Below are 16,835 nucleotides of genomic sequence, written 5' to 3'. Positions count from 1 at the left end.
GAACATTGAATTTTGAGCTCTTCATCAAATACTTAGAAAAATTGCAAAGATAAAACAGTGGGTTTGAATGAAGAGAAGGGAAAACTAATTTTCAAGATTATGATCAAGTACAAAAAGTATGAACTATAATGTTTGCTGTGGGTGTCTTGTGCTAGTTTTTAGTGTTTGGTGAGGTTACATAGCCTTTCCTGTGACTGAAGCTTTCCATGAGCATCCAGTCACATGCACAGAGGGTACTGAAATCTGCTTTCCCTCACTTGAGTACAATAGAGGTATTCTTACAAGATGTGGCTTTTTCATTTCCATATGGCTTAGGATGGCTTGTTTTTCATCATTTCATCATTTCTCTTAAAATTTAATGCCCAATTCCCAAACAACTGTTTTCCTATTTTTGCAATCTATTCCTGTTGCATCTTAGCTCTTAGCTTTATAGATGCTCCTTATTTTTCTGCACCCTGTTCCATCTGCAGTTATATCCAGTGTCTCCAATTTTCACCCAACCCAGTCTTTTTTTTTTTCCTTTACATTGCTACAAAGGTAAATACTTACTTCCAAACTCTTAAGTCATCTTTTCCCTATTTGTGGTTGCTTGGTGTTGCATTTGCAGGAAGTCACACAGTCAATTTCCGTGTTCCATGCTAAATAAACGGAACAGGAACTACTGCATGTGAGCAGGTATCTAATGTGTATGAGGTAGGTCTGGTCTCTACTACTTCAGTTAACTGCATTTGCTGTTGCCCAGCAGCTTGGAGCACAAACAAAACCCATTTTTCTTTCCTGATACCACACACTTCTTGTTTTCTGGGTGGCTGCTTCTACTGCAATCTGCTGCTTGAGCCTAATTGTTTTAGCCATGTTGTATGTTATGTTCTGCGATTGCCACTCTGAAATCATAACAGCATTAAAATCTTGAGTATAAATATTCTAGCACTTGAAAGCGTGAAATAGTTGCAGTAACATTGAAAAGGATGGAGAACATTGATGCAGGACTGACCTTTTGTTAAATATAAGCTGTTACAGTGCTGTGAATTTTTCTGGAAGTAAGACAGCTGAGGTTATAGATATTCTGCATGTAATAAAATACGATCTTGGTTTATCTGTGGTTTACAGGTAAGTGCCCCTTTACTTTGGGAAGTTGTTCAGGGTTGAGATAAATGCGTGTTAAATAGGCTTTGTGTGTCAGTTGCAGTAATGCTTCTGTTCTTGTTTCTGATGTTGTATATTTTCTGGAAAAATGGACAAAAACTTGGGAAGTTCAGGGGGACTGCATCTAGCTGTAAATCTTCACAATGTTGGGGAACCTGGATACATGACACAGCAGTCTTTAAGATGGTCATCTAATCTGGTAATAGAAGTGCTGAGTGTTTTCTTAGTTTATGCCATTGTTAACACTATGACCATCCTGCTTAATACAAAAAACCCGTAGTGTAGGCTGAAGAGCAGGTTTTTGTACAACCTTGTATTTATTAAAGATGTTGAACAAAGGGGAGAGCAGCAAGGGTCAAAAAAAATTCTTGAGCCCCTTCAAGAGTGTAGGATAAACTCATTTATGACAACCTAACTGGTTTAAGTTAAAGCACACAAAACACTAGGAATTCCATTGTACAGAACAAACTTCCATCTCTGAGAAAATGGCCCAAAGCTTATGTGCTTTGAAGAAAATATTTTCAAGAGCATCCTTTTTCACTTAAGAAAGCTCATATGAAGTTTACTCAGCTGATGTTCCTGCAGCATCTGCTTGTTCATTATCCACAGGATTAATGTGTAAAAGTTGTAGTCAGTGTGGCAGTTTTTATTGTATACATTTACATCATCAGGCTCATTGAACAAAAATTAGAATGGCATAACATAAAGACAATTTCATTTTATGTTAGAAACTGAAAAGGCATGCTCTCTGCATGAAAACAGTAGTGCAACATTTAAAAATCTAATAAAGCATCCTATTAAAAGAGCAAAACTAATGAACTACTGTACTAAATCTAAATATTTACTACATTTAGTATGCAGACTTGATTTCCCCCCCCCCCCCAAGTATTGTATTTCTGTGGTGTAACTCCTAAAAGAAAATTATTATTTCCCCTGTACACAACACATGTATTGCACTACATAGCCTACTTCACCACAAGTCTCAAAATAATGGGTCTTGCATAGCAAAGCTTTGATGGTACAAGTAGATACATTTTGATAGATTTAATTCCCCCTTCTGTTAATTAAAAGGCTATGTATAAGTAAAAACGTAAATGGTTTTAAAGTTTACTAGCAGAGTGTTTCACATAGGTCTAACAGTAGGTGGTCACAGTACTATGATTTTTGACATATTTTTAAATAAAATATTTCACACTATTTCAAATAGCGTGGAATTACAGAAAACTAAAATATATTAAAGCACCTCGTGTACTAGTTTAGCACCAGTTCCAACAAGATATTTATACTAGTCATTACCCTTGAAAACTAAGTTTGAGGTTGGAGAAAAATTAAGGGCCAAGCCTTCAATCACATGGGCTTCTGGAACATCATCGCCACTTTTGTATGCAAATTGAGTTGTCTTGGATATTTGTTACAAAACCAGAGAGACATAGAACCATACAGAAATGAATGATTGCCCACTTACAACATGAATGCAAGCATCCCACTTTGTTCACAAAAGGCCACACAACACTGTTGTAGCCAGACACGGTTTGCACAATCACTATGTGGTGCACACATCTGCCACACTTGTCACACTGGAGCGTTTCATGGCCCACAGAGCTTTCGTTTCATCTTTTTAAGAAGTATGTTTGTTGATGTAATATGTAGAGCACACTTGCAGATAGTCAGAATGGCCTTCGACAGGGATTGTAGAGGTAGCACTGAACTTTCCTGTCTCGCTCTTGACTGTAGTTAGTCTCAATACTTTCTGTTAGCGTTGCACTAAGATGGTGATTATTTCCTGTGTTCTGTGTGCTAAGTTGGGGTGACCCTTTCTAAAAGGATAGTAAGCTGTTTTATATTTGTCTTGTACATCAAGAGTGACTTCTTATCAGTGCATTTTAATAATAAGCCATTAAGGTTTTCATAGCGTGGGGAACAGTATCTGTAAAAGGAATTAAATGGAATCAAAATATGTCAATACTTTAGAAGTTACTGAAAACTATCTAACTCTCACCTTTCCTGTAAGATCAGTCTGAACAAGTGTTGCAACTAAGCAGGAGAGAGTTGTCTAAATATTATCTTGTAGAAAATAGTAGTTTAAGACTTTATAGACCTTTTCAGACAGGTTTTGGCTCAACATCTCCAGTATTTGCATTGCACGTACTTAAAACTTTCTCTTGTAGGATTGATGAAGGTTCTTAAGTGTTACTTGGGTAAAGCCCCTCCAAAACTAGCAATCGGAGTATTGGGATGTTTGTCTGTTAGTCTGATAGTGTCTGATACTGTACTGACAGCTAGTGGTAAATAGGAAAAGTAGGTTCTCTCCGAAATGCTGTAGGTACTAAAAATTATGAATTCCACAAAGAAGACAAATTATATTTATCTAAAGGAAAGAAAATAAGAGGTCATTTGTTTTTGATCTAGCACTTGCAACTGTGCAGAATGTTTGCAGGGAAACTAACTTCCAGTGTACTACCTATTTTACTTGGGAATGTACTTTATGCACACTAAGCTGTGAGAACATTTATCAGAATAGCTAGGGATCTGATTATTGACAATTATTTTCCTTCTAACATTTAATACTCAGAATTACTTACCAAGAATCAACCTGCTAATGGTCTCATTAGCTAATGAAACATGAGTCAAAATTAGAGGGCTGAGTGTAAGATCATAGGAATAATAGGAAAACAATCAAGAACTAATTAAATAAACTAGACTGAAGATTAATTTTGAGATCTGTCATTAATTCTAGAGAAGCTTGGAGCATAAATAGCTTGGAGCTACTACAGTCTTCCCGTGGGCAGTGAATCTCATGGTGAACTCTCCAGCTGTCCTGGTCCAATATTACTCTAAGCTGACTATCACTTTTCCCCTTAGATACATGGTAACTTGTTCGTGCAATATATAAACTTCCTTAACACAGAGGGGTTTTGTTTGGATAGTAATCCCTAACTGGAAAGGTTGCATGTGTACAGCTTAACAAAAAGAAAAACACATGAATTAGGAAAATGTGTCTGTTTCCACCCACTGTGGGCCCCAGCTGTGCACTGTCTGTACTGTTCACATTGTCCTGCCTCAAACCTTAACAAAGTTTGGTTTTCATTACGGACATTCATAGTTTGGTCACACTTTTTATCCAAGGTACAAAAGATGATACTTTCGTGTAGACACCTGGAGAATCTTTCACTCCACAGCCGTAGCCCCAGGAGGTCACACCATACACAACCCAGCTTTCCCCTGGACGTTCACACATCAGTGGTCCACCACTGTCTCCTTGACAGCTGTCGACGCGTTTCTGTTCCTGGAGGTTTCCAGCGCAGAGCATTCTTCCTGTGAATCTTCTTTTGTAACGCTCTTCACATACCCTCTTGGGAAGTAAGGGGATGGCAGCCTGTTGTAATGTTCTTGAATAAGCCCTTCCTGAAAAGAGGACCCAAATTATTGTCTCATTATGATGACTGGTCTTGGAAACATAAATGTGATTTAATCCAATTTTTGCTGTCAGTCCTTCACACTATTTTGTCATTAAATAAAATGACTGAAAAGAAGACTAAATACTGAAAAAATCTACTGTGTGTTAAATATAACACTAAATACTATATAGATGTTGTAAATATGGAATATAGATGCTTTTTTTTAAAAAAAACTTAAAATTTAAGATGTAGCTTTACCCCTTGTGTTCACTGGATCTTTCCAAGGCTGGAATTTGTTTTGTTCCAAACACACTTTGTGTCTTCTATAAGAGTATATGCCTTAATACTTAAATGGGGAAGCTATTTTTGGGAGTCTTGAGCAGTGGAGACTAAAGCTGTAGAACTACTTCATTTCTAGTTTACCAGTTCAAATCTAGGCTAGCTCAGCCTGGCAGGTGCTGCATGCTCTGTTGGCTTCCAAGTAGAGCATCCAGCCAACCATCACGCTTATGCCCTGTAAGTACACGCAAGCTTGCGTGTCAGCTCAGCTGAGGAGCTAATGTTACTGAGCCCAAGTGTACTCTGGTAGAGGTCGGCAGTATTGTTTGAATCTTTTACAATCCTGGTAACTTCTATGTACCAGAGTACTAATGGGACTCCTGACCAAAAGAAATCTTCATTTTGTGGGGGTGACCAAAACCTGTCCTTTGATTTTCTTTATCTGTAGTGAATCCTGCATTGTATAAGCAGTGCTCTGCTTATAAAATGTCAAGATTTATATAATTTGGCTTTTTTCTATAGCTTGCACCTCTTTTTCAGTTGGAAACATGGGAAATTGAAGCCAGTGTTCAGATTTTTTTTAAGTTTAAAATCTTAATACTTGTAAAGTAATTATGATTCATATAGTAAGTGTGAAATTTCAACTGAAGTTCTGTGATGATGTAATTTCTTACCATAATTAAAGCCAATTATTGCAGTGGTTAATGTTTCCTTAAATAGATGTCCTAAGTTAACAGTATTGCAGAACTTTCAGTGAATTGTGTAAAAAGCTAGGCAGAGCTAGGTAATGAATTAGCAATTGTTTTTAGCAAAAAAACCACCCTACAAGTCTATCTCCTTTATTGTAGTACAGTGACCCAGCCATCTGTGCACACAGATTAATGCATGTAAAGAGGAAGAACTGATATTTGGCCTTGCCGCCTTGTCTCCTTGCCAGTTTGAATAAGTCAGTGGAACAAAGGCTCAAGTGTGGTTCCTGTCTTGCACTGTATTCAACACCATAAAAACATGAAAGTAAAACATGGTTATTAATTTGTAAAACATTTAGAGGACAAAGACCTTTGAAGAGGAAGAATCTTGTACTGACCTAAAAAGTAACTAGATAGTTTGTTTCAGAAGCCTGGATTGCAGATTGCATTGTGGCTCTCGTAAATTTTGGCAAGATGTTCTCTTAAATCTAACTGCTGATTGAAAATGTCAATGGTAACAAGGAGACTAAAAATGTTATTTGAAATTTTATTATGTGTATATTTTCTATCCATTTTTCTATTGAAGTTGTGTAATTTAAAGAACCTTTCTAAAACACTCATTGTACTTACCTTAAAAACCTTAAATATATTAGAGCTGTTAGTTATGTTCTGAGCCAGGGGGTGATAAGCTGCTGCGCAGAGTGTGCCTGGCAACAAATAAGGTTTTCATTCATGCTTGTCAATCTTAATGAGGCCATTTTACTGGCTGGTTCTGTGATTTAGAGTGACAAGGTTGATCGCCACTTTTCAAACAAAAACTAAATTCAGTAAACAAAGTGTTGTTGTTCCTGGTTAAGGATCAGGAGAGAAAATATTCCTCTATATAAAAAGAGCTAAACTGTTCCATTTTGAGCATTTTCTTATTTTAAGTATTTGAGATTTTTTTTTTTTTTTTAAACAGCCTCGGGTAACGAGATCAGTGGGTAGAAACCATTAAAACATTTTTACCTGTGTCACCCCATCCAGTGATATAACAGTTGGGAGCAGTTTTCTGTGGTCTCTCTCTCCTCAGTGGCAAACAGGCAGGTAAGACATGGGTACTGAATCTGGCACACTGTTCCTCTGGCCCCTGTAGCCTCACCAATGCAATGTCGTAGTCGCTGCTGTCAGGCCTGTACTCTTTATGCATCACAATCTGTTGGACTCCAATTTCTTCCTCGTACTCTTCTGGTACCAGTGTGTGATAGTCTCCAACTCGCACAGCATAGTTCCGAGTGTTGTTGCCATACCTAAGATTGAGGTGAAAACAAATAGGGCTGGTTCATGCAAAGTCAGATCCTAAGCATGCAAATGGCTTTGATTAGGGTCTTCATTGGTCATACAAATAACGATACAAAAGTTTTTTTTAAAGAGCAAAAATGCTTTCTCAGATGTTTAGATTGGCATTCAGGTATATCCTAAAGAATATCAAAAAAACTCATTCTGAAATTTCAGGTTGGGCAATGTTGCTTTTTGTATATTTTCACAGGCGAGGTTTCTTATGGCGATCTGCCGTGACTGGCACTTATTTCAAAGGTGCAAGCAAGGTGTGCATTATAAATTTATTTGGTAAGGGTAACAAAAACTGCCAGTAATTATAATGAAAACCTGAGTATTAACATCATTGTGATGCTCCAAATAATTACTGAAATGAAAAGTGTTCCAGCTTGCTTTGTAGGTTGGTTGAGAAATTCTAGATAAAAATGTCTTACGTTAACTGAAGTTATAATAAGGAAAAGAAAGCATATGTGCATCACAAGCACCTATGTCAAAGTGACAGAAGGCCTGTAAATCTTAGACTTGTTTTGCATCTAATGTGACCCCAATTTCTTTCACATCATAGACTAAATGGTAAATACCTTAGAGATGATTACTGTGGCTGAAATAACAATCTTCTGTGCATGCCTTTGGAGATTTTTGGATTACAGGACACACAGCCTTTCTTAGGAAAATGCAGACAAGGGAGTACTGTTGGGTACATTTATTTATTTTAAAATCTGGCTAAGCTAACCCAAATATTTTTCCTTTGACTTCTCCCTTTCCCTCATAGCCTTCAACAGGAAATTTGTAATATGTGTGTGGAAAACACCCTACAGCGTTCTGTCACCTTCTAACCTATACTTGTTCTTTTTGTACCCTCCAGTAATGTGGTGATCTCCATAGCTTACTAAAGCTTGCTTGACGAGCAGCAAAGCAGGAACATTACAGGTTTCTCCTGAACAATATATAGCTGTACCACTGAATATTTTTTCTAAATGTGGGTTGCATTTCTGGTTGCCTGCAAAGCTTTCTTTGTCAAATTCTGCACATCTCGTCCAGGTCTTTTATGAGCAAAATTTCACTCCGAGGCTTGTAAGGAGAGAGAGTTGCGGACTATGACCAAACACCATAAACATGTTCATCTGAAGATGACCTTCTATATAGGAAAAATGAAGTAACTTGTCTACCACAAAACTTTTTCCAGGTCCTCCGTAGTAGTAGTCTGTGTGAAATACTCTCCAGATAATGTATTTTCCTTGTGGTTGGAAATGAAAATTCTATAGCAGCTGGAACTGAAGAGATGGAACTGATGCAGACTTTGAAGTTTACAGAGGTATTTAAAAAAGTATCCATACTGATTTTAGTCTCAGAGGGAGAACTGAGAAAAAATTGTGTATTTTACCTAATATGTTACTTATTTCCTCCCTGAAAAAAATAGCTGAAGAGCTTTTTTAATTTGTGGATCAGTATGTTGATCTCAAAGATACTTAAGAAAAAAACCTCTATTTGTATGTGTCACATTACTAATTTTTGTGGTTTGATCACAAAAGTGCTAGTATTTTATAACTTATGACTGAATCAATTTTCATTAGGAATTTTCCGTTAAGAAATGAGAGCATGAATAGGAAAAGAACATCAGAAAAGGCAGAAGCATGAATCTTGACTCTGCAGGTGTTCTGACTCCAGTCCCTTGAAGTTTGTAGAATAGAGGTATTTCTTCGTAAGCTTTTTTTAAAAAAAAAAAACTTGAATCTCTCTTTCTCTTGCAGTAGATCTCACATTCTCATTTCTAGATTATCTTGTGTGTTTTTGCCAGTTTTAAAAGCTCACTAAGATGTCACGATTCTTTTCCTGATAAAATAAATAGTGAAATTCCATGGAAGTAGGGTTGGCACCTGGTATATTGCTTTTATTTTTGTTGCCTTTAAGGAGATTCTTCAGAGTAAAAAGGGCTGTTAGATCTCAACTAGTTTCTGGAGTTATATATATCCATCTGTATTTGGCCATCTGAAGAATGACATCAGAAATCCTAAATTCTGCATCCCTGTAGATTGTCTGTCAAATCCTTGCCATCTGCTGCCTGCCAAGAATTTCTGCTCTGACACTGATGAATCTCCTCCTGGGTCACTGTTGCCACACATCTTACATCAGAAAAGGCTAATCTTACCATACTTTGCCGAGACACTTAGTATACTATTATCAGTCTAAACTTCTATTATTTTCACTCTGAGCTATGATGTGGGAGCCAGTAAAAGTATAATCTGGCACTGGCTAGAAAACAGTGGGGGTTTTTACAGCAGTGCTGTGATCTGATCTGTGACCTTGGATGAGTTTCTTTCTTGTTTTCTCTTCTGGCATTTATTTGGCTTTCCTTAATACAGCAAGGAGTAAGGCTACACGCATCTTCAGTATGTTAAAATACTATATAGTATAGGCATTACTTAACAGCTTTCTTCTAGTATTATTTCTGTGAAGGTGACTTTTTTATGAACAAGTTGTGCATCTTTACAATAAAATGCTTGGTACATTTCAGTACCAGTTTGTACTGAATAGGTTTTATATATTTGCTCGCTGTTGCTTCTGGGAATTTTTAGAAACTATAATTCAGAGTTTAATTTAGCATGTTTACGTACATACTTGAAAGCAAATTTTCCTGGCCCACATGCAAAAATTTCCAGTAATGCTTTGGCAAAACCATAGCATTCAAAGTTAGAAACATTTTTATATAAATATACAAACTAGGGGGGAAAGTATTTTTTATTCCTCTAGTTATGGAAAATATTAGCAGGGAAATTAATCTGATTCCTTAGTTTAATCTTGTGTTCTGCAGAAAGTTGCATCTGCAGTTCAGTATATATATTCAATGGTCATTTGTCTCTTCACGTGGAGGCTGTATAAACTCATAGGTAGTGTATTTCCTAGAACTACAGCTTAAAGATTTCTGAATTGGTTGCAGCAAGAGAAACTACCAAATCAAGGGCAAGTGTATTGGTCACTTTGGCCATCTTTTTCATGGAAGTACCCATAATGTTGATTATTTGACAGAAAGCATGCTACTATGGTATATAAAGCAGTCTGAATACACTGTGAAAACCAAACTGACAGACCCTGGTACCTCGTTTTATTGTGTAAGCTAATCAATGCGTTGGTCCTCTGTGAAACTTGTAAAGCAGAGGAATAAAACACCCAATTATACAATGTTTTATACACTGACAGCGCAACTGCTGTGCCCCTCTCCAAAATGGACAAGGTCAGTGTAGAGGCAGGTAGCTGAATGGTCAGGGTGTGCAGTATCAAACGGTCTTTCATTTTTACAAAATCTATTTACAGAACAGATGTAATGCTCAGAACGTAAAGAGTGTAGTAACACTGGGATGGGCTATACAGCCAACTAAGTACTTCTCCAATGTCTTGCCCAGGCCGAGATCACAAACAATCTTGGCTGATGCATTAGCCAACTTTGTAGGATCTATTTTCCTAGAGTAAATTAGAAAAGGAAGCTGACACAGAAAGTACTTTAGTGACTAGTGCAGTAAAATGGCTTTATTATTTTCATTTGAATTACTCTAACTTACATGCAAAACCCCCACTAAAGTAAATGGAAGAGTTGGTTTTGTTACTGTTGTCTCAGATATATTTTTCTGCTCAAATTTCATAACTGCATGATGACATTCCACTTAAGAATCTAAATGATACAGCAACTGAGCTCAATATGTTGAGTAAATTTATGCAGTTTCCTTTGCCAGTTAAGCAATATTAAATAGTTTAATAATTTTTGCTACAGCGATTGTTTATAACTGTTGATTTCATTGCCTTAAAAAGCTATCATAAATAGGATTCTGTACCCTAGAATGTATTGCTAGAATACGATCTTTGAACGCTTGAAAGTAATATTTTAACAATTTTTGGAACACGTCTGAGTGTCAGACTGGAATACAAATGTACAAGGTTATTAGCATTAAATATATATTTGCCTGACATAATCTGCCAAAAACATTTCCAAAAGCTCACTGAAAATACTCACTCGTAATTTATAGATACACTTTTGGCTTTGTGCAGCAAGTCACCTATTAATGCTATGCTGATAGTTTATGGATTATGAAAGCTTTCTTACCTTCAATAAATATTTGCTCATCTAAGTTAACCATTGTGTACATAGACATATAGGTTTTGTATAGATAAACAAACACAATCACAGTACTTTGCAGATGTGTATTATCAGTGGTGCAACGGAAATCTGGCTCTCAAGTAGAGAAAGGTAATTTTACATGGTATAAATCTTCCTTCTTTTTTTTTTTTTAAAATGTAATGGGTGCCTCTGCATGGCCTTATCCACAACATTAATTACAGGATTTACCATATATTTTATCCATTATCTTTAATGCGATTTGAAGGAGGGAAGGGGTTGTGTGGTTTTTTCACTTTTTTTTTTTAAACCTCATGGAAGTCAGAGTACTACAGAATCACAAATGTATTAGGTGTTTGTAATTTAGATGAGAAATGAACACACTTCTTTCCTAAACTGATTTAATAATTAAAGGAACTTGATGTTTTTTCGTTTTGATTTGTAAGCCTAAGCATGAAGGAAAGTTGTTTATGACTAGTGATAACGAGTGCTCTCCTGTCAGCCATGTATGAGATAGTGGTGTAGAAAATTTGCTGCTTCTATTCAATGCTACATCCTTGATTTTGACAAAAGGAACAGTGTTCCGTTTAATAAGTTCTCGCTGTTTTTCTGTGTTATGCGTGATGGTCATTTACAGCAGAATAATGAAGAAAGGAGATCCAGGAAAGCTTATCTTAATTAAAAGTACTGATTTTAAACATTTAATAGAATGAGAAGTGCTGCTTCTCACGTAAATGTATGAAACTTTAATAGCTACAAGGCTTCTAGTGAGAAGCTTCATGAGCAGTCTTTGCACAGATTTACTGTATTTCTGTGCACATTCACACACATAAGGCTTTCTTAAACTGATTTTTTCATTTGTAGACAATTATATTTCTTCCCCTGTAGTAGTTGGTATTTGCCAAATGTGGAAATATTGTAATAGAGCATCAGTACATAAAAAAGGCAAAGTAGTCTAGCTCAGAGATGTCCAGTTTCCCTCACCTAAAAGTCACCTATGAAATGGCAGAGAACCACCACACGCACATCACATTTGAAGAGTGGAGGAGGAGTCTGGGAGTGCTTCATGGGTGGAAAATGATGTTGCTTTCAGGGTATTGCCCCTCTGTTGGTGGGCATGCCTTTAAGCTCTAGTGCAGCCTGCTGATGTTGACCTTAGCACCTCCTTAGCACTTCCCAGCCAACCGGAGGATGGATTAATAATCGGCCACCATGCTAATATCATCCTGCTGCCAGTCAAGTAATGGACTAACATTGAAGGCACACCTGAATTCATCTCACCATTCATGCTAAATTTGAGAAAACTGGATTTTATTTCTGGTGTCTACTTTCGTTTCTGGTGTCTTACTAGGTATTTGGTTCCACTGTGCCTCACGGTTCCTAGTTCTCAAAGCAAAATTACCAGGACCATGTTGAAGTTTACATGAGCATTCAGGAATGCCTAAAGAAGCACTTAAGAGTTTTATTATTATAACAGTACGATGTTCAAGTAACACAGTATTTCCTAAAATAACATCATGGTCATTATAATTTCCTTTTTTTCTATGCTTCATATTTCTAATTATCCAAAGTTAATATTTTTTTATGTATAGACCTGCAAATTCCCTTATAGCTGTCAGAATCACTCAGGACAAAACTTGCTAATAAGATGGGTGGGTTATAAAAGGAAAAATAGATTAAAACAATTTTTGATCTTAAATTATGTGTCTATGAAATTATAGAAACCAGTAATGCTGCTATACTGCTGGTGAACAATTCTAATCATCATGCATAAAATTGTATTTAATTTTTATCCATAGTACAGATGAGCCCACTTTTGTTATTTAAGCAGCGTTCCAATTTCCAGGATGTGAGAAATGGTATACTGGCCTTTCTCTTGTCTGTCTGTGGAAAATATGTGAAGAAGGCGCTTGATCTATAGATAGCTCTTGGAAACCTAGTCCCTTAAAATCACTCTGAGATCATTAGGAAGTTCAGCCCAGTCTGTCCAATGTCAGCTTCGAGCCAAAGGTGCCTTCTTTCTTTTACAGTAAACAGTAGTGCATCCACAGGCTGTTGGAGTTGCATGCTTAGGTCTAGGTTGCACAGTTTTAAATGCAACATCTGGGGCAAAACAATACTTCGGTCCCTGAGACCACATGTAACAGTTTTAGGATAGCCTGTAACAGACCCTTGAGTGGCTGCATGGATCTGGAAGTATCACAGTGTACAGTGCTCCAGCCATGCTGCTGCTCATCCATAACACTGCCCCATCATGTGGGTGTTCGGCAAAGTATCTAAAATGGGCATGCTTTGGCAGCACATTCAGTAATGACTTGGAGCCCAGCTATGTAAGCAAGCCCCTGGGAAGAACAGGTAATGTATTCTGTGGGGAGTGCTTACTGTAAGAATGGAGCGCAACTGCAGCAGCACAGCACAGCAAATACTAACTTGTGTCACCAAACTTTGTGAAAGCGTTCTAATAAGGCAAAGAGTTGGGTAACTGAGATCTTCATTTGCACACAGAAAACATAACTGGCTTCCTGTGATCTCCCTTTTTCTTTCCTTGAAGAGGATCTTTGAGGTAGAAAGGACTGCCTTGTTTTCAACCCTTTAATCAAAGGCTTTCTCAAGAGCTTAAGTTGCATCCTTAGTAATCACTGTAGGGATGATGAACAGGGGAGTAGGAAGCCATTGTCTACACATTTTGATGATAGCAACTGAAGTGCCTTCATAGTTCCACAGAAACTGGGACATCAGTTGAAGTAGGCAGACATTTTATTGAGTTTGACCATTTCAGCTTGAAATATTACCAAGAAAAGTCCTTCATGATTTTCATGAAACATGAAAATGAAAAGATGTGCATCTGGTGCTAAGCAAAGATAACAAAAAGGTAACATTTGAGTAAAAGTACATCTGACTCTTCTTTTTAGTTCTTGGTGTGCAAAAGGAAGGGCTCAAAGTCCAAAGTTAAAACATTTACAGCCGTCTTGAGCAAATTCTAGCAAATATCCTCAAAACTGCAGTGTCATTGTTCTATGCTTTTATTCCAGCCCATACTGCAACCTTTTGTAAGTATTACAAATAAATAATTGCTGTTGAAAGCTTAAAATACTAGACCAGCTTCCTTACTGTGCAAGTTGATGCTTTTACACTACAGTAACTTCATCAGCAATGAATTCTTGATGTCAAAATTACTGAAGAGGGGATATCATAAAAAATGAATAGGAGAATTATCAGTAACTGTTTCTGCAATATCTGTTTCTGCAAAAATGGGAGAAGGCATTTTAAAAAGCTAGATAATAGCTTAATACTGAGAATTGCAGAAGAAGTTAGACCAAGCAGATCAAATGTGATTTAAGTGTAAGTTGCAAAACAGTTGCTAAACATATGGAAAAGAGCTGAATTTGGCATAGTTTTATTAGATGCCAGTGTCAGAGAATTACACTAGTATAACTGCTTACACAATTATTTCTTTGTTAAAGGGGATGGGACCTTTGTTTAGATGGCTGCAAAAGACAATTCTTTATGTACTGTGAGATAACAGAGTAAAGCAGTTGTTCCAGCCTATTTGTGAAGAATAAGCAAAACAGCTCGGTCTTGCTAGCATCCAGTGTACAGATTTACTTTCCTATTAGACTCAGCAAAATACGGAATAATGCTTTACCCTAAAATGGGTTTGGGTTTGGTTCATCTGAGGTGTTACAGTAAAGATGTCTATTACTGCCAATATCTATCACTACCAAAAATAATCTGAAATATTACAGTCCCTCTGATGTTTGCTCAGTGGTCTTCACCATAGCCTGAAAGCCATAAGCTGCAGTTTTGTTGGAACAGAAAGATGTGTTAAAATGTCGGAAGTATTGCCCATATGTTTTCATGGAAATGCTGAAGTTGCGAATATAAATCTCGTGAATGACAACACCCAGAATAATTTCAATGTATTAGGGTTTTTTGTTTGTTTTTATTTGGAGGGAAAGGAGGTTGGTTGGTAGGTTTTTTTTAAACCAAAGGCCAACTCTTTGGAACAGTTTTCCGTGGGCTTGAACTGGAACGTTTTTGCCTATACCCAGAACAACAAAATAGTTTGAAAATACACTTCACTGTTGAAAAGAGACCTACCTTTTAAAGCAATGTGCAGCAGTGAGGACCCAGCAGCTGCTGATGAGAGTAGCACCACACAAGAGTCTTCCGTCACCATGAGAAGATTTCAGTCGGAGTGCAACCTGCCACGGCCAGCCGCCCCTACAGAGGACATAAGACATTGTGTTCAGGGTACAACAATGGAAAAGTAAGGTAGCTTGTCAGTTACCTTGAATGTAAATCCCATTTAGTTTCTTTGACTGACATAGCTTGCAAACTATGTTATTTATTGAGTAACAGTTGAGAATACCTTTATATTCCTGCAGCATTCAGAATTCCATTTAACAATGGTCAGGATTACTTTACGGATCGTTTGGGCATCCAGCACTCTGAGCACTTCCTCCCACTGTCAATTATTTTAATTTTCCCTGCTCAGATTGCATTCATTGTGCTAAAAATACATTCTATGGGTTCCTCACCAAATACCGTCCAAGTCAACAAACCAGAAATTTCCTGTTAACTGGAGAGGGGAAAGAAGGGAATTTCTTGAAAAGCTTAACTCAGCATCCTTTCCTGTCTGCGTTAATCTCTTTGTCGGTTCTGAGCTGTTTGAAAAGGGAAGCTGGCAAACCAAGAAGTCTAAAGCAACAGTAGAAACCACAAGTAATAGATCAGCACCTTTTTTCAGCCTGTGATCATCTGTTTTGTATAGTAGATCTGGGATACATATTTGCAGGCCTACGAAGACAGGATGGATTATTTTTTGCCAGTTTAATAGATTAGCAAAATATGGAATCAGAGAGAAGGGAGAGGGAGAGAGATGCACCTGTAAGCAACAGCAACATCCATGAATAAGCAACAGGTAGGCTTAGGTGTTTTCTGACTACTGTCAACTTGAATAGGTACACTGGAGTACAAGAGCTGCCCAGGATCTAGTCCAGCATCCTATCTCAGAGTTGCCAGTGCCAAATGTTTTAAAGTAACGTGGAGGAATTTACTTCGCATTAAGCATAAAACAATTTAGACATTTTTTAGTTTTGAAAGATGGGATTTAATGTCTTTCCAAAACGGAGTAATTTGGACAGCTTTGGATTTCCTGGTATGTATGTAAGTATCTAGTTGCTTTTTGAACTTCAAATCAAGTTCTTTATCTTAATGACTTCTTGTGACAATGGGTCCTTTTCTGGTATTGTTCATATGTTCCTTTTTTTGATTTTGAAGCATTTCTAAGTGCACTATTGGATTTCTCTCACCTTTTTGCTTCATCTAATGTCCTTGTGCTTATTTATTATGAGATCAAGTTTCTTGCTCTGACTTAATTGTGCAATCCATTATTTGTCACCGTTTCATTTCATCCAGTGTCCTTTGTACACATATTCTGATACAATAATTCTCGATCTTCTTTTTCTGTACAATCATTATTTATTACTCTCATTTGTCTCTTTACTAAGGTAAGTAATCCTACTTTGTTCTGTCTGACTGCATTGGCCTCCCTCTTGTTACTGTTCTTTGAAGCTCATCCACTTAGGCAGTGTCTTTTTTGAAATGGATTGGTTGATGCTGTGCATGTACTTTGAAATAGGTTGCGCAATGCCATATAATGATACCGTAAGTGTATTTCTAGCAATCCCTTTTGTAAGATTCTGTATTTTTTGTGGTTACTTACAACTGTTAAGAAAATAAAGCCTATACTTCCTATTGTAGCATTTAGTAGTAGTAATAGTAGTATTCAATTAGTCTGTTTATATTGACTAAATGTAAACATGTCATTAAAAGCTAAGAACAAAGTGTTAACAAAATGCCTGGTTTTATAGCTGTGTCATTATCGAGGCTTAT

The 16,835-nt window shown here is 37.0% G+C and overlaps 1 protein-coding gene across 1 annotated transcript in view; it reads right to left on the bottom strand.

The window, feature by feature from the left end:
* Window positions 1-1,771: 1,771 nt before the first annotated feature.
* Window positions 1,772-16,835, bottom strand: part of PRSS12 (serine protease 12) — a 39,039-nt gene continuing 23,975 nt past the window's right edge. Inside the window, exons 11-13 of the mRNA XM_075150486.1 lie at window positions 15,039-15,161; window positions 6,521-6,801; window positions 1,772-4,551 (exon numbers count right to left, since the gene is read on the bottom strand). Of these exons, the coding sequence (XP_075006587.1) occupies window positions 4,244-4,551; window positions 6,521-6,801; window positions 15,039-15,161 (712 nt within the window). The 3' untranslated portion in view covers window positions 1,772-4,243. The remainder of the gene's footprint in view (window positions 4,552-6,520; window positions 6,802-15,038; window positions 15,162-16,835) is intronic.

This window comes from Calonectris borealis, chromosome 4, assembly GCF_964195595.1.
Source record: "Calonectris borealis chromosome 4, bCalBor7.hap1.2, whole genome shotgun sequence".
Lineage (NCBI taxonomy): Eukaryota > Metazoa > Chordata > Aves > Procellariiformes > Procellariidae > Calonectris > Calonectris borealis.
Note: the sequence above shows the minus strand (reverse complement) of the source record. Positions and strands in the feature narration are given on the sequence as shown.